The 24,532-nt window shown below is 41.3% G+C and overlaps 1 protein-coding gene and 1 long non-coding RNA gene across 5 annotated transcripts in view; one reads left to right on the forward strand and one right to left on the reverse strand.

The window, feature by feature from the left end:
- Nucleotides 1–896, reverse strand: part of ATP11B (ATPase phospholipid transporting 11B (putative)) — a 119,803-nt gene extending 118,907 nt beyond the window's left edge. For 2 of the 4 annotated variants that reach the window (XM_074963491.1, XM_074963492.1), the window contains exon 1: nt 674–865. In XM_074963491.1, the coding sequence (XP_074819592.1) occupies nt 674–700 (27 nt within the window). In that variant the 5' untranslated portion in view covers nt 701–865. Of the gene's footprint in view, nt 1–673 lie in introns of all 4 variants that reach the window. The other 2 variants (XM_074963495.1, XM_074963494.1) reach the window with 2 other exon arrangements.
- The window catches only part of LOC141993816 (uncharacterized), a 111,436-nt gene continuing 87,214 nt past the window's right edge, over nt 311–24,532 (forward strand). Inside the window, exon 1 of the long non-coding RNA XR_012640951.1 lies at nt 311–407. This is a non-coding gene — a long non-coding RNA (uncharacterized LOC141993816). The remainder of the gene's footprint in view (nt 408–24,532) is intronic.

The raw sequence follows: 24,532 nt of genomic DNA on the forward strand, positions 1-24,532 counted from the left end.
TGAACATCCCCGCTCCCCTCCCCCCCCCCCCCAAAAAAAGATAACAGCTGCAGGAACATATCTTATTCAAGACAAAACAAAAATCCACCCCGATTTCAGCCGCCCTGCCACATTTCACGCCTCTGAGCCCTATTTTATACACATCCCGCATTCAGGAGGAAAGACTCGCTCGTTTCCTTAACCACCGTCAAACTGCACCACGCCTGCCATGGTGGGAGGGGGAGCCCGCCTCTGACTTCCTTCGCTGTAAGACAGGCTGAGGAGCGAGAGTCCCGGACTACTTCAGCCCTGCCTCAAGTCACCCTCACTCGCCGCGGGAGACGCCTGGATTGAGCGCGGCCCCGCTTGGGGCGGAAGGGCTCGGGCCGGGCGCGCTTCAGACGGAACTCGGGATTGCGGGACCCGAGGTGAGGCTCCCCGCGGGCCAGCCGCCCTGGAGGCCCGGCGGGGGTCCAGGCACACGGGGCAAGTGGGGGGGGGGGGCTGGTGGAGGGGCGAGGCGGGAAAGTTCCGCCCTCAGGGGCGGCTCTGAGGTGAGGGCAAAAGGCGGCCGCCCCCGCCGCCTACCAGTGGGCGGGGCGGCCCCCCTCGCCCTACGGCCGCTCCCCTCCGCCGCCCCGGGCGAGGCCTAGCGCTGCTCGGCCCCTCTCGCTCCGGCCGGCCCAGAACCTACCAGCTGCTGGCGGATCCACCGTAACATCCCCCCGGCCTGGCAGGTCCCGGAGTGGGGTCTCCCCTCGAAAGTGCCGCTCGGTCCCGCCGCCTCAGTGCAGCCGCCCGCCGCTGCTCCGCCTCCCCATGGCGCAGAGACGCGGCGCCTCCTTAGGCGCGGCGCAGCCCGCCCAGCACCCGGAGCCGGCGGGGCCGCGGCCACCCGACAGCCGCCATCAAAGAGCCGCTGTGGTCACCGCGGCAGGTTCTCCCGGCGGTCCGCCCCGCCTCCAGGAAATGACGAGGGAGCAGCAACACAGAGCGAGGGGCGGGGCCTGAAGAAAGGCGGGGGCGGGGGCGGGGAAGTTGGTCCAGAAGAAGGTGGCGGGAGCTGAAGCTGAGGAGGGGGAGGGAAAAGCTGGAGTGGGGGATGCTGGGGGAGGAACAGGGGTTGCTGAGGAACATGTTCAAACCAGTACTTTTGTGCTGCCCCTCACGCTCCCTTTCAACGTCTTGAAAAATCAACTCCTCTTGCTTCAAAACCCCCTTTGGGGTGATGCCTACAAAACCCTCAACAAGAAGTAAGCAGGTGCTGTGCTGAGGCCACTGCTTATCATGCTGACCGAAACTGTCTCATTGTTTCCATGACAGGTTTCAGAGTAACAGCCGTGTTAGTCTGTATTCGTAAAAAGAAAAAAGAAAAGGAGTACTTGTGGCACCTTAGAGACTAACCAGTTTATTTGAGCATGAGCTTTCGTGAGCTACAGCTCACTTCATCAGATGCACGCTCACAAACAAATTGTTTCCATGTACTCCCCCCCGCCCATGCATCCAGCTGTTGTCCGCTCTCTCAAACTTAATTGTATAGTCTGGGGCAGGGACTGTGTTTTTGTGCTATGTTTGTACAGGGCCTACACAATGGGGTCCGTGTCCACTACTAGGGCTCTTAAACACTACAATACCATAAGTAATAAAGCTGGGAAGGAGCTGGCCAAAAGCAGAGGAAGCAGTTAGGCAAAGTATAGCAACCTACAGGGAGCAAACCATGGGGAAGAGGGAAAGAAGCAGGGGACCAGAAGTTAAATGGAGAAAAGAGAAAGTTACATCTATACAATGTGCTGCGGCAAAATAAAACATTCGGCTTTGCTGGAGTAGAAATGCCAGCTTGTGTGTTTGATTTTTTTTTTTTTATTAAATGTGTGTGTTTTGCAGAATTCTGGGAATTATTCAAACTAAAATAGCAATGTTTAAAAGGTTTCAGAGTAGCAGCCGTGTTAGTCTGTATTCGCAAAAAGAAAAGGAGTACTTGTGGCACCTTAGAGACTGACAGATTTATTTGAGCATAAGCTTTCATGAGCTACAGCTTACTTCATCGGATGTTTAAAGGCAAATTGAAAGTCTTTAGGCCTGCGTCTCCTTTTTGTTGTACTACATGGTATAAAGTATTGTAATGCAGTGGAGAGTTTGACTGGTTCGTCATCTTAATCTGTACTGAAACATTTATAGAAGCCTGTTTAAAAAAAAATTACTGTTTGATTAAAAGTGGATATTAACACATTTTCATAAAATGTAATGTTCTCCATGAAATCTCTATTTTGTTCTATTAAAAATAGAACTTCTAATTGTGAAAATTAAATACAGTATTCAGCCCCGAGCCTCCAAACACTTACATGTTTAACCATACGCACATACGTATTTGTAGGATGAGGGACTTGCTCCAACGCTCTTTACTGCAAACAGTTAAAAGAGAATTATTTTAAGTAGTAAAAGCCTGGGCTTTTGGGACCTGATCCAGCTCCCGTTAAAGTCAAGGAGAGCTTTGTCATTGATTAAAATAGAAAAAGGTTCTCTGTGAAGGAAGATCTGAGTTCTATCCCTGCTGCTACCCTGAAGTTCCAAATTACTATAATAGAAATGTAGGGATGGAAGGGACCTTGAGAGATCATCTAGTCCAGTTGTGCTGAGGCAGGAGTAATGTAGTCCTGCCTACCACTTTAGTCCAACACAATAATGTGCAGTATTGCATGATGACTGTATTTGTCACAGATCTTTTGTGTAGGTTTCAGCGTTTGATTAGAGATTTAGGCAGAATACAACTTATTTTGGACATTTAGTGTGGCAGATGGATGGTTTGAGTAGTGAGATCTCTCCTCTCCCATGCAGTTTTAAGGGTATGAATTTATAATTAGAAAAATATTTATCCTTAATTTTTATTAGAGGCACCTCAAACTTTGTAAAGTTCTATATTAAATGCTAGGTATTATTGAAAAGATTCAAATACAGCTAAGTTGAATTTCAAACAGTATTACAAACTAAATTAATGTTAAATCAATCCACTTCTGAACTACCAAAGTGATTTCACAGCTGTGGAACATTGCCCAGATAGCAGTCGTATTGGAAAGCTTCCAGCCAAAAGCTTAACTGATCTGATCAGCATTCTTGTGCTGGTGTCTTTCAGGGAAGAAGTAAAAACAAGGTCCTGACCACTAGTTATTAAAGATCATAGTGTTTTTCTGAAGAATGAGAGCGTTTAGTTGTACCCTTAGCAAATTCAAATAAGAGTAGCAACATTCTGAAAGCCTACATTTCAACCTGCAGTTTCGGTTAGATGAAGATATTCTTCACGTCCTATTAGGTTACTCTAGCGGTGCACTGCATCAAAAATAACTTGAAAGCACCTGACAAACTAATTGATTCCAACATCACTTATATATATTTTGCTTAAAAATGGAGTAAAAGTTAGTGGAAGAAAGTGCATTAGAGGAATTAAGTTATTAATTACCATAACAGGCTCTGAACACTCTACCTTTTACAATATTAAGCAAACACTTGATCCATCATAATAATTTTACCCTTGAGAAAAATAAAACTTTGTACTTCTGGAGTGTCCCTTCTCAGTTGTTCAAAAGCAATGTGTGTTGTTCAAAATCTTAATGAATTAAGCTTCACAATACACTTGTGTGGCTCACATTTTACCAAAGAGGAAAACTGAAGTAAAACAAGATCTGCAGCAGAATTTTCAAAAGCGGAGCCTGAGATTTCAGGTCATAATTTTGGGGGTTTCTCAACTTAGACACTAAAGGCCTGACTTGCAGAAGGCAGTGAGTCTTCAGCACTTCTGATAATGAAGCCTCAGCTGTCTGGATGTGGGCACCCAAAAACTGAGGCTACGTCTACACAACCGCTGGATCAATGCTCCAGCAACTGATGCACCAGGGGTCGATTTGGCGGGTCTAGGACCCGCCAAATCGACCGCAGATTGCTTTCTGCTCAACCCCCATACTCCACCCCGAGCGAGAAGAATAAGGTAAGTCAAAGGGAGAGTGTCTCCCATCAACCCAGTGCAGTGTAGACACTGCAGTAAGTCTACCTAAGCTATGTCGACTCCAGCTACATTATTCATGTAGCTGAAACTGCATAACTTAGGTCGACTTACCAGGGTAGTGTACATATAGCCTGAGAACAAAAGTGGCCTCTGATTTTGAAACATTTTGATCTGAAGACTTGCTCAACTTTGCACAGTAAATCTGTGTTGAAGCAAGAAATAGAACAAAGGTCCCACCCACCTTGACTTCAACATGAGTAACTATCCTGCAGGGAAAGAATAAGATCCCAGATACTCTGAACCTCAGTCATATGCTTTAGCCACTTGACTAGGCTTCCCAATCCATGGGGAAGATGCTTTCAATTGTTTACTTAGCAACAGAGGACTTCACTGTCCGCTGATATTAACAAAAATGTATAATGATAAAAGGACACTTTCAAAAATTAAATATAAGAAGTTAGAGTTCAGATACACAATCCTGCAAACCTTTATGCACATTAGCAGTCCCAGTGAAGTCAATGGTACTACTCATGTATAAAATTAAGCATGCATAAAAACTTGCAGGACCCAGCCCTGAGTGATGCGGGCCCCGGTATCAGGGGCAGTAAAGATTCCTTAGGATCCAATGTTTTCCCACTGGAAAATGCTTGTTTTTTCCATTTTAAAATTAATAACTTTGTAATTCTTGAAAATGTTAATCTGCAAAATTTATATTGGCAACTAAGATGCCAATTGAAAAAAAAAACCTATGTACTAAATATATAGAACACTAGTGATTTCATTTCCAGATCCAAAGGTCAAACTGTCTAGAGTGGCTCATGACCATGAGTGACAACCTCAGGGCAGACTGTTAATAAACAGGCCACAAACCCCAATCTGGCTGTGTGTTCTATACTTAGATTTCACCAATCAAGTATCAAGCGTGAGCTCCTCAAGCATTACAACAGCCTTAATATGGAGTCACAGACAGTCCCCTTGGGTACTCTGGTCTATCTTGCCACCTAGGCAAGCTTGCTTCCATGACAGATGGCTCCTTCCACCAAAAATCACAACAATATTCAGGTTACGGCCAGTCCCAAAGGACCAGTTACCTACCCTAGGTCAATTGTACCCCAGATCTCAAACTAAAGATGCTTGTAGCCAATCCTATAATACTCAGAAAAAAATTAGTGTTATGTACAAAGTAAAAGCAGGTAAACATATGCAAATGAGTTTACAGTCTTCGGTTCCAAAAAGGGGGTAATAGTTGCTATATATGCAAGTTCTATATGTCCTTCAGGGCTAACCCAATCTAAGCAGCTTGGGGATCCCTTGTTTATGCTTAGAAGTATTGCCCTCTCCAAATTCCAAGCAGCATAGCAATACAGGTCCTTCGTCTCAAGTATTTATATCAGGAGTGGGCAAACTACGGCTCCTCCTCTGCCCCAATCCCTTGCCCTGAGCCCTTTCCTGCACACCGCACCCCCTCCCACACCCTGCACTCCCTCCCGCACCCCAACCACGTGCCCTGGCCCTGCATACAATTTCCCCACCCAGATGTGGTCCTCGGTCCAAAAAGTTTGACCACCCCTGATTTATATTCTGTTCCCACAGAGTTCAAGTTTATGGGATGAGTTCACGTGCATGTCCCTTCTTCATGGGTGTGTGCGAGAGCAATAAACAAAGTCTTTGTCCTTCGATGTTTTGCAATGGCTCATGTGGTTTCAGTGGGTGTTCTTGTGTGCAGGACCAGCCCTTTACATTCATGCTTCTTTCCTGTTTGGTGAGTTACACAATTACAGAGATTTACAGTGCAATCAATATAACTTTATATCATGGGTTACAGAGGTTATGAGATCAATATTGCACCATCCTGGAATCAGTTCATCAAGTCTAAAGACAGTCTTATCAACTTAACATTTGTTTTAACAATGCTAACACATAGCAGGAAACCAGTCTGCCTCACCTATGTATTTGTCAGTGTTCAGTGAGGCCTAGGGTCCTTGGAATGAGCTGGCACCTAGTCTGCCAGCATCACAGCATAGTCAAAAAGTCTGCATCAGAGATACAGGGTTACTTTAACACATCCTTATTCTGCAGGCATTCAATTACCTGGCTGGAGCACCAATTATATAGATAATCAGTGGCTGATTTCCAGTCACAAGGCCGTGAATCTAAATACACATGCAGACCGTTGCCTAGGGCAATCAATCTTCAGGAAAAAGTACAAAGAGACTCTTATCAAATGAATAGAGCTTTTAAAAAAGAAAATATTCTGTCAAGCTTGTTGTTGCTTTTTTGCTGCTTGCAAGAAATAAGATCTGATGAACAAAAGTAATATATGTTTTAAATAGCAACATTTACAAGATTATATAAATGCAACAGAGTTTATCTTTTCATTTCTTTTTGCTACATCTGCTCTTGTATATTGGAAGCTGGATCCTTTGCTTTACCCCACCCCCTATTACTGCTTTTTAGACTTGAAAAATCTGTTTTACAGTGTAAAGCTTCAACTGCTATCCCGACACAACATATATATACTTTTATCTTCTCAATTTGATTTAATAACAAGGCAAATTGAGGAGATTAATTTATTACTAGCAAACAAAAGGAGAGTCACAGATCTTTGGGATTAACAGAACTCTCACCCAGCCTGGTAACAGTTCAATAAAACCTTATTAAAATTAAAATGCTGTGGGCCTCAGACTGTCAGTTGTGATCACTAACGGCCCTAATCCTAGAAGTTGTTCCCTTCAGGCATGTGTGAAGGAGTTCATCTGTACAGAGCTCATGGCAGAACTGGGGTACTATTGGTCACACAGTAGGAAATTTGTAACAGATAAGTAACAGCCACTTTCAATTAATATTTGTGGCCATGGGATGGGGGTTCTATATTCTAGTTAATCCCAGCTACCAGAATGGCCCCTAAGGGTCATAGGCAGCTGAGTGCACATCAGAGCACCTTCTGGCTTTGTCCTAAGGCTGTTCCTATGTCAGCTGAAGAACCTCAGAATAGAGGCAGTGGAAAGATAGGTTAGAGCACTCTTCTCCCTGCACTTCTACATTAGGCATAGTTCTGCCAGAACAGAGAATCAAGCTCTAGCTCTAGAAACATTTTTCCATCTCTAATAATTTTGGGCCCAGTTCTGTAAGGTGCTGAGCCTCTCAACACTCATTGATTTGTGGAACTGAGGGCACCCAGCACCTTGCAAGATAGGACTCTGTAAATGGTTATATTAATATTTGGCAATTAATTGCCATCTATGCTACTTAATATTGTTTTGCAATTATACACTGTACATACAGGCATCTAACTTATATGCAGAACAGGAAAGGCATTGACTAAATGGAGAGAAGTGAGCAGACTGATCTGTGATAGGAAAATGTCTTTCAAATTGAAAAGTAAGATCTACAAGATGATAGTTACAAAAGTGCATGCCTATAGCTCTGATTGCTGGTTACTGAGGAAGACACAGGAGCAGATCTTGAATACAGCAGAAAGGAAAAAGTTAAAAATGGATGTTTTGGAAGAATGGACCATGTTTGGAACAAATGAATTAGAGTAAGTGTGAAGACGGTATCAATTATAGAAAAGATCAGGGAATCCAGGCTTAGATGTTTGGGCATGTGAAAAGAAGTTTGAAAGAGTATTTAGGAAACAGGGTGTTCAACTGAGAAGTGCAGGGTAAAGGAAAGGTTGGGTGACCCAAAACTAGATGGATGGATGTCATAGAAAAGGATTTGATTAGCTGCAGAATTTCCAAGGAACCGTTTCAATACAGATGGGAATGGAGAAGAAAAACTCAAAGAGTTGACCCCATGTAGATGGAACTAAGGCTAGAAGAAGAAGAAATACAGATATCTATATGAAATATGGGTTAATCTTCAGATTCTTTAATGATTTGTAAGAATATAGGTGTCATAGTGGTACAATTTTATAATTGCCCTCCTGTAAATTTTATAATCTGATAATTAGCACCAGTTAGTAGATGAATGTGTCATACAGTATTTTACAGTCAGCCCCTATTCTTATGCAAAATAGCATAGGACATAGCTCAGTATTCTGATTGCTTAATGAAAGCTCATATCATAATATATTCTTGCAAGGAGGTCTTTCCATACTGTAGCATCTCAGTTAAGGTTGCTATGTGGATAATCCTTAACATTTGAAAAGAGGACAGCACCTTTGCATCAGCATTCTGAATGGATAGGAATGGGGCAAGATTGCATTTGTCAAGGCCAGACAGAAGATGTGACACTGCACCCCATATTCGTCATAAAAAGTATTGCTATGATAAGAATATGACATAACTAAGATATGTTTTATGCAAGATGGGTCATGTGAGGTATCATTGGAAAGGTTATGATTTACTGAATGTGATTATCCAATTTGTATGCATGTATCATTTCTGTATGTGAAATTAGGAATACTGACTATGTAGCAATTACAACTGTGTGTGTGCTTGGGGGAATTCCCACCAGACAGTAGGTAATCAGCCTGGATGGGCCATTAAGAAGGACAACAGAACTTTGAAGATACTAATCTCCCACCTTCCTGAGACACTTCCTGGGATGCTACTTTAATACTGCAAGGTCATGTGATCATGTCACCTGGTACAGGGTCTGATCTTGAGCTGGTATTTTTCCACTGGAAGGGGTGGGCTAGGAAATAAAAGATTGCCACCATATGTGAATCCTATTTAAGGCTGGGGAGTGAGTTAAACTAGGCTCTTCTCAACTGTTTCTCTGCCCAAGAAGGAAGACTGCTGAAAACACCTGAAGAAACAAAAGGAACTAAGCTGGGGGAGGTAGGGAGTGAGCCCAGGCGAGACAGATCAGCCTGTAAAAGGAATACCTGGAGATTCAAGCTGCAAGCAGTGCAGTTTACCTTCAAGAAACTCTGCAACCTGCTTGAAACAACATTTAGGGTGAGAAATTATTATTTGTAGCCAGTATTCTTTAGTGTATTAAGCTTAGTTTATGTGTTTTGTTTTATTTGCTCAGTAATCTGCTTTGTTCTGTTTGCTATCTCTTATAGTCACATAACATTTACCTTTTGTAGTTAATAAACTTGTTCTTTATTCCAAAACCCAGTTTCTGCAATCCATAACGGGGGGCGGGGGGGGGGGGGGGCAAAAAGCTGTGTATATCTTCCTCCACATTGAGGGAGGGGGCAATTTTCATGAGCTTACGCTGTATAGAACTCTATACAGTGCAAGACCATATAATTTTGGGTTGACATCTCAAAGGAGGTGTGCACTTGAGTGCTGGGCAATCCCTGATCTGATTCTTCCCACACAGAACTGATCTCAGTGTCTCTGTGTCCATTTGCAGCTGGGTGTATCCCTACCAGTGTGTGTGTCCTGGAGAAGGCTTGAGGGCCTGGCACAGCGGAACGGGTGGGCTCAGCACATCAGGTGGCATCCCAAAAAGGGGTACAACCCATCACAGAAGGATGTTGCAGTAATCTAGATGTGAGCTGATGAGAGCTTGGAGCAGAGTTTTAGCTGTGTGGATGGATAAGAAAAGCTGTATCTTAGACATGTTATGCAGAAAGATTGGCAAGACTGAGACACAGCTTGGATATGAGGACCTAGAAATAGATCTGAGTTGAAAATCTGATGTGCAGGTCATGACCCTAAGTGTCTGGCATGATGGTGGTGTCCATAGCAATCAAGCAAGGAGGTAGCGAGGAGGGGAAGATTAGGATCTCTGTTCTAGCTATGTTGATCTTGAGCTGTTGACTAGACAGTCACAAGGAGATGTCAGAAAGGCAGGCTGAGAGTTGTTCAGATAGGAGGAGACAGGTCTGTGAGTCATCAGCATAGAGATGATAATTTAATTTGGTTTGTGGAAGACATTACTCAAAGATAAGGTGTATGGGGAGAACAGGAAGGACCAAGGACTGAGCCCTGAGGAACCCCACAGAAAGTTGGTCCTCCTAAGGACATGCTAAAGGAGCAATCAGAGACATAGGAGGAGAACCAGGACCCAGAGTCATGGAAATCAAGAGAGGACAAGATTTCAAGAAGAAGAGCATGGTTAACAGTGTCAAAGGTAGCTGACAGCTCAAGGAGGATGAGGATGGAGTACTGGTTCTGATCTTTAGGTAGAAAAAGAGACTTTGGTGAGAGCAGTTTCAGTTGAGTGCAAGGGCCAGAAGCCGGATTGGAGAGAATGTAGGATGGAATTGGAGGAGAGGAACTTCAGACAGTGATTGTAATCAATGTGCAATGAATTTAGAGAGAGATGGGGCAGTAGTTGGAGAAGCAAGTGAGGTCAAGAGTGGGTGTGGTGCTTTCCAGGGGTACCCAAGGTTGTGAGACACCTTGGTACCACCTGCCCTCAGTGTGAGGAAGCGTTGTCTGTGCCTGCTGGGGGTCATCTCCCCAATGTCAATGGCCAAGGGCAACACAAGCACTCTCCTTTAGGCCTTGTAGGTCCCACTGTCACTCTACAGATTAGCGATAGACACACTCCAACCCTTGAGCCATCTGAGCATCTCCCTGGAGCATGCAACCTCTGGTTCACTGGACACTTGCAGTATTTACTGATCTACTGTTTCCAAAGAAGCAGTATACCCCAGCTTACCAGTTTTACCAAATCATCACTCTGCTTAATTCACAGCACATACGTTTGTTTATACTGAAATCAAGTAGAAGTTTATTTAAAAAAGCATAGAGATTCAAGTTGCAGCAAGTGGAAGTATAGGAAACAAATGGTTACATATAAAATAAAAATCACAACACATTCTAGAGCCTAGACTTAATTAACAAGATACTCATGTCTGAAAGTATTGCTCACCCACAATCCCTGCAGTACTTTACAGCCAGGCAGGCTGTGATCCTTCTTTCATGAGACATACACACGGTCAGTTTGCCTCCCTAGCAAAAGATTCAGTGTGTTTCTTTGCACTCTAAGATATACCATATCAATTCCTTTGTCTTTATTCATAAACACGACACTGCTGTTGGTTTCTTCCTGTAGATTTCCTCGCTTGTAGGTTTTACAATCTCTCAATTCGTCCCTGGCTCAGTATGCAAACACGCAAACTATGTGAAGTATAAAATACACAAATGGCCAGACAGGGAGATAAGTGTCAGTTACCTTGGAAATGTGCCTCTCAGGCAGGAGGTCTGTCATCTCCTGGTGACCTGCCTTAACTCCCAAACTGTAAGGACATACTTTTTAGTATAGATACATAACTCCTTAAATATTATCTGTAAGTATATTTTGCAAAGATTATGACCAGCAGTGGGCTTCTGGCTCTCTCACATGCCAGCTTTTGACGAACTATTATGCAGATCCCTGTAAAACCCTATGCACCCCCCTATGCCAGTTGGCACCAATGGGTCCCTGGATCACAGTGGGTTTTTTAAGATCAGAGAAACTTAAGCATGCTTGTATTGTGACTAGAAAGAGTCAGAGGAGAATGAGAGGTCAAGGAGAAGAGTAAGGGAGGGGATGAGAGTGGGCACAAGGAAGATCAGGAGATAGGATGGGGTAAGTGGGACAATGGAGGGGTTAGATGAGGAGAGCAGACGAAAAACATCTGTGACGGGAGAAAGAGGCGAGAGCTGTTGAAGAGGAAGAAAGAAAGGAAGACAAGCTGTGGGGAGGGTGAAGCTCATGTCATATTTTGTTCCCTTTTTAGGGGGTGCAAAAGATGTAGTTGGTATACAGTGGCTGTTGCCCTGTACCAGCTTCTCAAAACTGGCACAAAGGATTGCAGCCACTCCATTGTGCTAGCTGCACTGTGCGCATTCCAGGAGGAGGCTCCAGAGCGTCACGACTTAATCGAATAACTGGCCAGCCAGAGCAGAGCAATGAAGGACAAGATAAGATTAAAAAAAACAAATTTCAGTGCCTCCACTAAAACGGACACAGAGCCGCCACTGTCCAGCGGTCTTTGCCAGAGAATTTGCTATAAAGACAGGTTTCAGATTAAGCGGTGTGAAAAGATGTAAGCGATCTAGTTTTAATTTGTAAGTAAGTTAGCAATGTGTACCCCAGACATTTGCATATGAAATTTTTTACCTCCCACTACTAGGTTCAGTTGGAGGTCATAGGTATCTCCCCCATCAGTACATTTTGTGTCGTCATGTTTTCTCAGAGCTGCTGTTGCACATATGTCACGGAGTCCTGCACCTCCACTTCCTGCGATTCACTGTGACTGTCAGCCAGCCAGTAAAATAGAAGGTTTATTAGATGACAGGAACATGGTCTAAAACAGAGCTTGTAGGTAAAAGAAACAGGACCCCTCAGTCAGGTCCCACTTGGGGGGCAGGGAGCCCAGCGCCCCGCCTGGGCCTGGGCCTCCCTCCATATCCCCAGCCGGCTCCAAACATGGGGCAGGGAGGCCAGACTATGTCTGCGCCTCCCCATACATCCCCAGCCAGCTCCAAACTCACTCTCCAGGTTCCTCCTCTGGCCTTTGAGTCTTTCCCGGGCCAGGAGGTCATCTGATCTCTTTGTTCTCCAACACCTTCAGTTGGCACCTTTGCAGGGAAGCGGGGCCCAGGCCATCAGTTGCCAGGAGACAGGGTGTCGGCCATTCTCTGTGCAGACCCCTGAACACACCTGCCCTCTAGGGCTCTGCAACAATCATACACCCCTTATCCCACCACCTAGATACTTAAGAACTGCAAAGGGAAACTGAGGCACCCACACAGTACTCAGAAAAACCATTAAGAACATTCCCACTTCGTCACAACATGCATACAAAGTCTCTTCTGAAGTTGCCTGCATACAGGCAACGACCAGACATTCCACACCTTCCACAGACACTGTATGCCACCTTTCTTTACGTATAATTATTTTCTGAGCTACTGAAACCTTTTAATAACACCCAGTAAATGGGCTATTTTTCTGGCTCATATTCTTGGTGTCAGCATAATTAGTGTAATTGTGGGGAATGTGATCTTACTGGCCTTTAGCACAGATGACCGTAATTAATGGGTGACTTTTAGCTCAGGTGTTTCTGTATATAAAGGGTCAGTTTCCAAGAGAGGCTGTATTATCTAATAAGCAGGGCACTCCTGATCCTATTCTTATTCTTGACTATCCAAGTGGCTTGGAAAAGTCATTAGCCCAGATTTTTTTTTTTAAATTGTCTCTAATTTTGGGTGCCAAACTTTAGAGATATGGAAGCTGTTTTTAAGAGATGATGAACATCAGTAGCTTCAAGTGAAATCAATAGGAACGGCAGGTGCTCAGCACCTCTTAAAGACAAACCCTATGTATCTAAAATTGGATTCCCAAAATTAAAGGCCACTGTTCTGGACCTTAAACTATGTGTGCCTTGGTGTACCCATTGATAAACTGAGTATAATACTGTATTGCCCATGCAGACACGTAAGGCTTAAACAAACTGTAATGCAGAGTGGGATTTTTACAGGAATGTTGCTCTGTATGTGAAAATTATTATTATTGCCATTGCAGAAATACAAAACAAACATTACTACTACTATGTAGCTTGTATGCAATGCTTTACATCTTCAAAGTGCAGCACAAACATTACCTAATTAAACATTTTACAATTGCTGCTGAATTAGTTATGCAACTGTGTGGCATGATTCCGAGGCAGATTAATTTCTTTTGCTGTACATGGTGGATACTGATTTTACTGAGTACTGTAATCAAATTTAGGCCAAACATTATGTAAGTACATAAGCAATCCTAATCCCTTTTCTGCCGTCTCACTTTCTCCATCGAGTCCTGCTGCAGCACTAAAGCTACAGCTCTCCCGTATTTGATTTCCCTGGATATTTTTATTTTCTTATCCGAACTGATCACCTTTGTCTGAAAGCCTGCGTGTTCAACTGATACTGGGTTTAATTAAATGAGGGGTCCTGTTATCATTCGGGAGTAGCTTTCTGTCCTGCTTCCCTAGTGTCCTGGAAACTGAAACAGGGCAATGGTATTCTGCTGAAGCTATTGCTATATTAGGACCTGATCCAATGAGATGTTAAGCCCCAGTAGCTGAAATGCCCATTGGCATAAACCCAGAGGCCCTTACACAGTTTTGATTCAGTACTTAGTCAAATTCCAGTTGACTTCAAACTCCTATTGATATCAACAGGAGTTTGATTAAGTAAGGATCTTAAGATTTGTCCCACTGACACGGTGGGAGTTGATTTTATTGATTCACTGAGCAATGGCCAGGAGGGGCTCAGCACTGTGCAGGATCAGACACTACATGCTGAATTCCAAATCAACAAGAGACTAGTGAATAACTTTCCAGGTATCACCACTGAGTATTTTGGAATTTACCTGCTTTATAAATGTCTCCTATTACTCAAAAAATATATATATATAAGAAGTAGTTTTTACTTTCTTATAGCAATTTTTATACCTTTGGATCATATTTATGTGAGGAAGTCTCTTTTTTTAACAATAAAATGGAGTATTTTATGATGACTGATTAGCAAAGGGTGCGAAGGAGCATAAGACAGGAACTAATGAGCAGAGTCGAGTAAATGGTTCACAATAAATAACTTATTCAATTAATTTAGCTTCTTTCTGTTTGCAGATTGTGCACAAACAGCATATGATTTTCGCATATGGTAGTTATTTGAGCTTATTTGCCAAACTACTTGTGAGGGGTGTTCACTTCCCATTGAGAGCAGTGGGATGATTCTCATTAGCCTCAATGGGAGTTGGTGTTGAGCCACTGGCAAATAATTCTTGTGCTGTAAATTTTGGCCAAGCAGTTCACTGCAAGAATTCAAAATCTGAGCTGTATTGGTTACTTTAGACACATGGTTCTTCTGTTCCCTAGCTGCATAAACATAACTCCTACAAACAGTTTTCTGCTGTGAATACTCACGTTTATGAATTTTCGAATGTATGAGTCCTGTGAATATTCTCCAACACTTGTTTAAAACTTTGCTGTTTTCTGCGGTCAATTTGTTTGCTAGAACATGTTGGAAAAGGAACACAAAAGGGACCAAACACAGTCAACACACATTTATTTTAAAAAATTCATGCAAATATTTATGGACTTTTTTGTGGTATTCACCCATCTCTAGTAGCTATGTCACCTTGCATAAATAGCCCCTTGAAGCATGATGTGTAGTATTATCTTGTCTTATGCTCATTTAACAAGCAGAGCCACAAAATACAGGCTGAAGGATTAAACAGTGACACTATTACATATATCAAGGGATTATGAAGACATAAGTCAATTAAGCAATTGTATTTAATAATGAAACCTTCTGAATAAATAGTTCTTGAGTATTTTGGTTTTGGATTTTATACTTGTTTGTAAAACACCTAGCGCTCAGTAGAGACAAGGTCCCTGCCACAAAGAGCTTAAAAACGAAGGCACCCATTCAGGAAAACCTACCTATTTAAAGGATAGCACTTAAACATATGCTTATGTTCCACTGACTTCAGCAAGACTGCTGTCCTAAAAAGGGGTGGATGTAAGCATGTGCTTCAGTGCTGACATAAACACAGATATGCAATTGAGGCCTATATTTACAATTTACAGCGGAAAGATATTTAAGCCCCTTCATTTTCAGTTTGAAACTATTTTTACTGAAAAATTCCTGGGTTTTACAAAAAGTATTATTCAGTTTTTTCTGATTTTCACCCTACATTTGTATCATTATTCATATATATTTTAAAAAGCTTGTTTTATTAGGGAAATGCAATACATTGCATGAGATCTATATAGTACGATAATGCATTAGTCTGTGTGTATATGCAAAGCTGTCTGTTGAAGTAAGGTTATGTATTAGTCTAGAAGATACACACAATAAACAAACAGGCACGCACACAAGCTCTGAAGTGTGTGCGTATCTGAACATACTGATGAATCTCACACCCACCACATACACATTTCAAGCTGTTCGCAGATAACGGTTTCAAGATTTGACACACTAAAATGGGAAGAAAATGAAAATCTGTAACAGAAAAAGTTTCAGAAGACAAGGAAGTAGTTGAAAGTTTTAAAAAACAAAAACAGGAGAAAAAGGATGAAGTTGAATGTATACACTTCAAATGGTATGGGCCAATTACTAAATGTAAATATTTATAGGCTAATAGTTCTAAGTCTACAACAGTAAACTATTTATTCAAATGAAAAGTTTTACGTGGGGATTAGAGATGTATTGTTTTCTTAAACTCAGAGATGGCATTGTGGTTTGAGTTCTTAGTTTTGCAGCAAACCACATTGATGAATGGATTTCAAAGCATTAATCTACTGAATGCTTCCCCCACCCCAGTCTTTCCTTCCACCAAAATAAACCCCAGTATTTAGCCAGAAAAATTATGAATAGTTTATTGCACTGATTTTCACCTGTTTTTGTTGTTGTGGTAATAACAATAAATTCCCAGGGAAAATTAAATAAAATAAAAACGAAAAATGAAGGCCCTACAGATATTGAAAGGGGAACAGCAGCTGACAGAATGAAAGAGTAGTGTGATTCACGCACCTTGTTGATTTCACGGTTTTTAAGGCTTTTCTGTTTTCTTGTATTTTGTTTATGTTCTTAAAAACCACAGAGTTATCAATATAATGGACTAAGTAACCTTCAAAAGTAAGCTCAGTGCTTTCTGAGGTACATGGGATTTTAGTTTGGGAAAGGAATGCATCAATCCCAATGAATAATATGGACGATGCCATTGTTGATTCGCTGTGTTACCCTTTGTTTGGATTTTGGATGGGTGCCATATGAAAAACCTGAAACCGATATAGTCAAAATGAATTCTCTATCTTGTACATTTTTAATGATGTCCTTTCAGCTCCATTTGTGCGGTGCCAATTGAGTTAGTCTTTTTGAATATTGCCAGAAATATACCTGGGGTGACCTAGTTTGTATATGAGTTTAGATTTCACATACAGTAGCTGAGATATGAACTAAGTTAATAATATTTACAATCTTTCCTTCTTTTGCTAACTTTATTTTTTTGTTGTTGTTATTTTTAGCAGAGTTAGTATCAGATTGGGGGCCCTGGAGTTCAGAGTCTTCTCTTTCCCAGAACAGAAGCCTAGCACAGAGAATGACAGTGCAGGCTCCCTCATAGAGGCACTTTGGTAGAACACTATCAGATTTTGTAGAGCCTGGAGCTGATGAGAAATTAGTAAATATTTTCCATGGAAACTTACAGAAAAAACAAAAATTTGGGGTCCGGTTTCAAAAAATTTCATGGACATTTTGTTTTTTCTATTGAAACTAACAATTTTAGAATAAAACAAAAATTTTCATTTAGAAAAGCCCCCTTTTTCAACAGAATAAAATGCACTATTTCCAACTTGCTTTATTAGGGACCATCTTTATTGGTGAAGGAGTTGTTTAGTCTCTACTCCCAATTCAGCTATTAGCCTCTCTGCAGAGAGACCAATAAAGGTACAAGAAATAATTGTGACGATCACTTTTGTGAAATAGATACCTATAAACTGGAAACTTTAGCACGTTCATGTAACAGCCATTTTATGCCAAAACCTTTTAGACATTACTGGCATGAGCTGGGTTAGAATCAGTAACCTATAGGTTAACATCTTGTGTCCTGCTACCTGATTTTTTGGACTACTGGAAATTACAACACAGTTCTGTAAGAATACCTACAAACTATGGGTGCAGTCCTGAAACCTGTATTCATGTGAATAACTGAGTATCGACTAGTTGTCTGGGACTGTTCATGTGAATAAGAGTTGAAGGTTCAGGACCATATCATGAAATCCTTCTTCAAGTAAAACTGCTGTTTAAGTGAATGGGTGGTTTGCCAAAGGAATGAATGCAGGATATAATCTGCATTTTAACAAATAGATGGGTTTCTTTTCCTGTTGAAAGTTGTTGGCTAAAAAGCACAATATAAAGGGAAAGCGTTCATTATTATTATTATTTCATTTCATGTGAGGACTGAATTTTTATACTGAGATTAAGCTAATAAGAATACAGTTTACACTTTAATTTGGCTATCGGGTTTACCTGCTCCTTCCTGCTGTCAATGTATATTATGTTCCACAGTTCTAGTGTTGACTGCCAACCTATTTAAATATTCACCAACAGATTGTCAAGGTAGATTAATTCACAGAATCATGTTCCAGTCGAGATGTCAAATTGTCAGAAGTATTTTAATTGCCAGTGCCCTTTAAGGTGATGTCCTGCACCTGGGAAACAGTTCTGCTGGTTTCTTCCATCACGGGAATATTCTTGAGTAAACTTTAGAGTAGATGAATGGTGCTGGGTTGGCAGCACTGGGGAGTGAAGTCCTTTGTAACCACAAAGCAAGTAAAGCACATTATAGGCAGCAGAAGTACAGTCTTGCTTACACTGTGGCACTCGAGGACTAACTGAGCCGGAAGGACTATACCTCTAGCGCTAAAGAGGTTAGTCCAGCTCTTCATGTCCATTCCATTCTTGGTCTCTTTTAGGGTGGTGTAGAAAAATATGTCAATCATTGCTAATTTTAGTGATCAAATATGGATACCAGTCCACCGAGGACCACACCAAAATTCATTTCACATACCACAAGCCACTCATCTTCAGATGGCAACACTTTTGATCATGAACTGAGTCCTGATTTGAACAAATGATCTAGAGATTCCATTACTGGGGTTAAATAAATGCAAGTATTTCAGTCCAGAACTGTGGACATGTAGATTGTAATTAAAACCTGTTGTTGTAATGTATACAGAACAGTTCCTTGTTCTGGTTTTTAGCCACATGCCAATGTCTTTAAAAAGCAGATTTACTTTAACATGTCTTTACTTTTAGAATACCTTGTTGAGCTACTTAAATCAGAAACAATCAAGATGTAATTCTGCAACAGATTAATTAATTTTTCATGATATGGATACAGCTGCATCAGTTGGAGTTGAGAGCAGAGGTACTTACAGATGCCAAGGGAGTACTAAAGACACAAATTAAATAGAAGTGGTTTGCAATAGTAAGTAAGCATGGCTGAAGTCCATAGAGAGAGAAATACATTACGCATGCTTTATATAATTTTTGATGGACTTTTTAATAAAAGTTATTTGGTCCAATTCTTTTCACACCAATGTAAATCAGGTGTAACTCTATGAATGTCAATGGCGTTACACCAATGCAAAACTGGTGTAAATGAGATCAGAATCAGAGTCTTTGACTTCCATAACTTATAGTAGGTTTCAGACATATATTTTTTTATTAATCTAACTGTATTGATTTTATTAGAGATAGGCTTGAATCCAAACACCATATCCTGATACATCTGAAACAGCAGAAGTTCAGATCCAGGTCTAAATTTTGCATCTGGCTCCTATGTAAAGGGCCAAATCAAAAAGCATGATTCTGAATATCCACAAACTTTGGGACAGTTTGCATCCAAACACTATGACATAATACTAAACTTTAAATCTTATAATAAAAAACACAAACTAAAACAGAAAAGAAGAGCATTCTATACACTTTAAAAGTCCCTAGACTTTCAACAGAACCAAAATCAATCAAAATTAGTAAATAAATTAGAGAAATAAAATAACCACAAACATACATAATTAAAGTTATATCAGAACTAGTCCCACCACAAATAAGGTGGGTAGATGTCATATCCCATTTTTCAGAAGAAGGTCATTAATTTTAATGTATTCTGCAGTTCCTTGTGGTATGTACTGTATTAGTAGATCTATCATTAAATGTCAGGCATGTAATTCTACACTTGAGAAAGCTTCTGCAAGAATACATAGCTTTGGAAATGTTATAAATTAGTACACAGATAGCCTGTACCTTCTACTGGCAGGTTAAGAATGACATTACCATATTTAAAGTCCCAACGACGACAGACAGATAACCATACCTTTGGTACTAGATTAGCTTCTAAAAATGGTTTCTGTATTAATGAAGGCCAGATCGTACCGTTTGGATCTGTGTTCAGAGAGAGAGAGCAACCACTGTGTGCAGATGGGGTGTGTGAGGGGGCTCAGCGTCTGTGGCCTCATTTGCTGGGTCCCATGGAGGGTTCTGTGTGGGTTCAGGGAGATATGGATGGTGAGGGGCTAGGAAAGAGTGTGCAGACATAGATCAGGGCCAGTGGGGGATATGCACCTTCAACCTGATATTCAGCACAAATCCCAGCAGAAAGATAATGCAAGCAGAAGTTATGTTAACTTTCCTGAGGAACCCTGGCTGCGCTGGGGAGCCCCCTTAATGAGAGGTTTCCGGTGGTAGATGCCAGCTGGGGAGTTCTTGGCTGCACAGCTCCAGTGAAGCTTCAGTGCCAGGTTGTGGGTACAGAACTGCAGGGGGTCAGAGCATATGTGAAGGTTCAGGGTTTCCAGGTGGATGATCCACAAGGTTTGTGAGCAGGCTGAACCATGGGTTTGTTCTATGCAGGAGACAAAATCCCCCTCAGCCCCAGTGGAAGAATTCAAAGGAAACTGTTGGGAAACCTCATGGGATTTCCTGCCCCCACATGAGTATTTCTATGAGAATATGATCTGGCCTCAAGTTATTTTTACCTTATACTGACTGCTGCTTGTTTATGTTTTTGCTCTTCACTCAGCTTGAATTTTAAATCCGTATTGTGACATCACTGATACCATTAGCCCCACTGGCCAAGCTGTGTCAGAGGTGCCATAAAAAGATGGCATGTTAGGTGTCTCTAACAAGTCAGGAAGTGCCAGAGGCTTTCACAGAATGGGGGGTGAAAAATAGTTCTTAATTTATTTTGTGTTGAGCTTCTCAACAGCCTGCTGAGTAAAGAAATTTGGCCCTTATTTCTCATCTTAATTCTACTTTTATTTTAGCTCTGCAGTTCACCTTTTAATATTCTTTTAAAGATGTATTATAGAATTACTATGTTAGTTTTTCAAACAGTTGTTTTGGTTGCTATACATAATATTATAGATTCCTAGCTTGCAAAGCCATGATGATATAGGAGGTCACATTAGATGATCTCACATGCCACAGAATTTTACTCAGTGATTCCTACATCAAGCCCATATCCTGTGGTTGAGCTAGAACATATTTAAGAGACGCACATTTTGATTTAACGACTTCAAGTGATAGAGAATTTACCCCATCCTTTGGTAACTTGTTCCAATTGTTAATTACCCTGTTTAAAACGTGCACCTTATCTAACTTCAGCTTCCAGTCATTTGGCCTTGTAATCCCTTGGCTTTTTACCTAGAGAGGTCTTCTTCCCATATAGGTACTTATAACTATGCCAAGCCTAATAAAATTTTTATTTTATAATTTTGATGGATAAAATCAATTTTAAGCATTTTTTTTCAACTTTTAATCAACTTACATTTTCACAGTTGTGAAAAATGATGGGTTAAGCATTTTTAATTTTTATAAATTTAAATGTTCACAGTTATGGGAAATTATGTGGGGGAGGGGCAGACAACAGTTAATGACAGTAGAGGCTGAGATTCAAAAAAGTTAAAGCTTTATAATCATTAAGACAAACCATCAACATTCCATGTCAAAATATACAAAGCAAATATCCTTAAAATCAAACTCTCATAGGTTCGCAAGCAGCATTTGTCTTCCTTTGCCTATCTCTAAATTTCAGTTATCGATGGAAATTGTTTTGCATTGGTTTGTGTGTATATGGTGAAATTGATGTTTACCGATAAAAATCTAATCCTTCCAAGCCTGTTTACAGACCATGCTCAAGTCACTTCTTAACCTTCTCTTTAATCAGCTAAATAGATTAGCTTTCTAAATCTTTCACTGTAAAGCAGGTTTTCCAGACCTCGGATTATTCTCACAGCTTTAATTTCTTAATTAGTTGTTTCACAGTAGCAGCCGTGTTAGTGTGTATTCGCAAAAAGAAAAGGAGTACTTGTGGCACCTTAGAGACTAACAAATTTATTTGAGCATAAGCTTTCGTGAGCTACAGTTCACTTCATCGGATACGTTCAGTGGGAAAAAAAATTAGTTGTATGTCTTGAAAAGGAGCAGCGTTTAAAGGAAGAGTGAGTAGCAATAAATAAATAAATAAATAAATAGACGATCAAGTCATTGAAAAATCTGTAAAGGTGCCACAATTGTTTTCTGGGTGTAATCATCGATACTTCAGAATGGTAATGTAATATAACAGTTTCCATCAAAGCATAGTTTCATCACATGACATGACCGAATCACATGATGCCTATGTTACGGACTAGATTGTGTGATTTACATACAACCCTAAATAGAGGGTGGTGTAAATGTTCACCTCTCCTGACAGTGCACCAGGAGAGACTCTGGCTCTTGAGGTATTCTGTGTCTGGCAGTAGAGAATATTCTACCTTTTAATGAGGATGATGCAGATTGTTCTCTCTCGTGTGCTAGCTCCATTCCATAAACTACTGTGGAAGGAGGCAGGGCCATGGTTTTGTCTTCTCCTCACTTCTCCCTTTCCTTTCTCGGGCAGTGTGTTTGGGAAGTGGCAGGGGAAGAAAGTAGTTTACAGTAAGCAGAGGTTCGTGGGGACAGCTATTGTAATCTGCACCTGTGCAGGCTATACAAGAGGTGTGGGAAGGCTGCACGTGTGCTCCCTTATTGTGCTTATTCAAGGGCCAGTCTAACATGGCCCTGGTTTTGACACTAGTGTGAAGAAACAATGCTGTATTAAAGAAAAAAAAATCTGGTAATTGCAATCGTGGTTACTTGCTTAGCTTCCCAATGTTGGCACAACTGAATTATCAACAGGATGACAGACACCTCTGAAAACATTAGGCTACGTTTTGAAACACAGATTACTGAATGCTTAAGCATGCAACCAATGATAAACAAACAATAGCATTTTGCACTTCATTTGTCATCCTGCAGAGTATTTCCACTGATGTATATATGCTCAGTTTATACACCCAGTTTACACTGTGCTGTCATGCAATGTGCTGTGTATATTTTGCTTGAGCAGTAATTAGAAGCACAAATACACTACTGAGTAAATTATATAGTCACTTGCCATTTCCCCCAAGAATCATGTTAGTGCTAATTGTTCAAGTTCTTCTGCAGATTTTGCACCTGCTGTAAGGATGGTATTAAATCCAGCAAGGCTATATAATCAGAAGCAGGCTGAATAGTTCAACAGGACTGTGGTTAGTGGTAAAGTGTAAAAACTACAGTATTACAAGTAGAGCTGGCCAGTTTTTCAAAATGGCCTTAACATTTTCTTTAAAAATCGTGACTTTTTTTTATTATTAAACTGGCAAACAAACAAAAGCATTCTTTTAGTTTATGGTTTTCCCTATTTTCATCCTTTATTTCCTTCTTTTCCTTCTTTTAAAGGGTAAAAATGGGGGGAGGAAAATAGGGGGAGGCGATGGCAACAGAAATTTTTTTTTTTTAAACTGAAAATTTTTGATAAAAAGTTCACAAAATTTTTTGAATACATGACAATGGTTCTTTTTGCAACCTGTGGACTAAAAAGGACTTCAAAATTGTCAAAGTTTTTCAAAGATATTTTCCATTTTTTGACCAGCTCTAACCACAAGTGACTAAAATAGTCATTAACTGTTTGTCCTGCAGTTTGTCTGCTCCTTCAGAGGGACCTAACCCAGGTAGGTGAATGAAGCTCACAACAGCAGAGGAAATTCAATTTGCTAAGTGCGAAGTAACGCACATTGGAGGGGAACAAAATTAGCTACTCATACAGTTAATTGAGAACAGAGGCGACGTGTGGGGGCCATCTGGGGTTATGTGCTCCCCCAGATTTCGGCCTTCCATTTAGCGCAGAAGTTTTCAAACCATTATGCTCACAAGAGAATTCTATAATTCGGTCAGGTCTTTGTTACTGGCGTCTGAACACAATTTACCAGTCCCATTTTTACAGGCTTTTGGGTATATAGTTCCTCAAAAACCTCCACAAAGTAGCTGTACTCTGTCCAGCATTTATAAATAACGAGGATGGAGCTATTCCAGGAACTGTGCATGGCTCAGAGGCCCAGTGAAGGTGATAAACGAGGGCACTTCTACAGGAGTGAGCTTATAATTATACTAAAACTATAGCACTGATGACACAAGCAAATGATGGGCTAAGTTCTCTGTAGACCCAGATACAGACTCTCACTAGCGAAAAGCTCACCAGGAAGAGAGATTACATTGGGGGAAAGTGACCATGGCCTCTTGGTTTAGCTACAGGCAGCCAGCTGTGTCACCAAAAGTGGGCACCATAGGCTGGGGAAGGAGTACAAGTTGGACAGCCAGGGAACGCGCCAGATGAGCTCATCTTCAACGCAGCCTCTAGCAACAGGCTCCAGTGGAGATCCTCACAGAACTTAAGACCCTCTTCCCTTGCTTGTTTGCAGTGGTGTTGTAGCCCTGGTGGTCCCACGATCTGAGACACACAACGTGGGTGAGGTAATGTCTTTTACTGGACCAACTTGTGTTGGTGAAAGAGACAAGTTTTTGAGTTTCACAGGGCTTGTCTCTTTCACCAACAGAAGCTGGTTCAATAAAAGAGGTTGCCTCACCCACCTGGTTTTCCCCAGCTTATTGTTCTGGTGTATTTGGCAACAGTCTCTGCTCTCTCCCGGCAGCATCCCTCCCTGCCCCACAATGCGGAAGCCATATCTGGCACAATGAGGTGCATACTGGATTTCCTTTTGCCAGACTAGCTCCACGTTTGTTTCATATAATACTCCTGTCATTGTGC

The sequence above is a fragment of the Natator depressus genome, chromosome 9, assembly GCF_965152275.1.
Source record: "Natator depressus isolate rNatDep1 chromosome 9, rNatDep2.hap1, whole genome shotgun sequence".
Classification (NCBI taxonomy): domain Eukaryota; kingdom Metazoa; phylum Chordata; order Testudines; family Cheloniidae; genus Natator; species Natator depressus.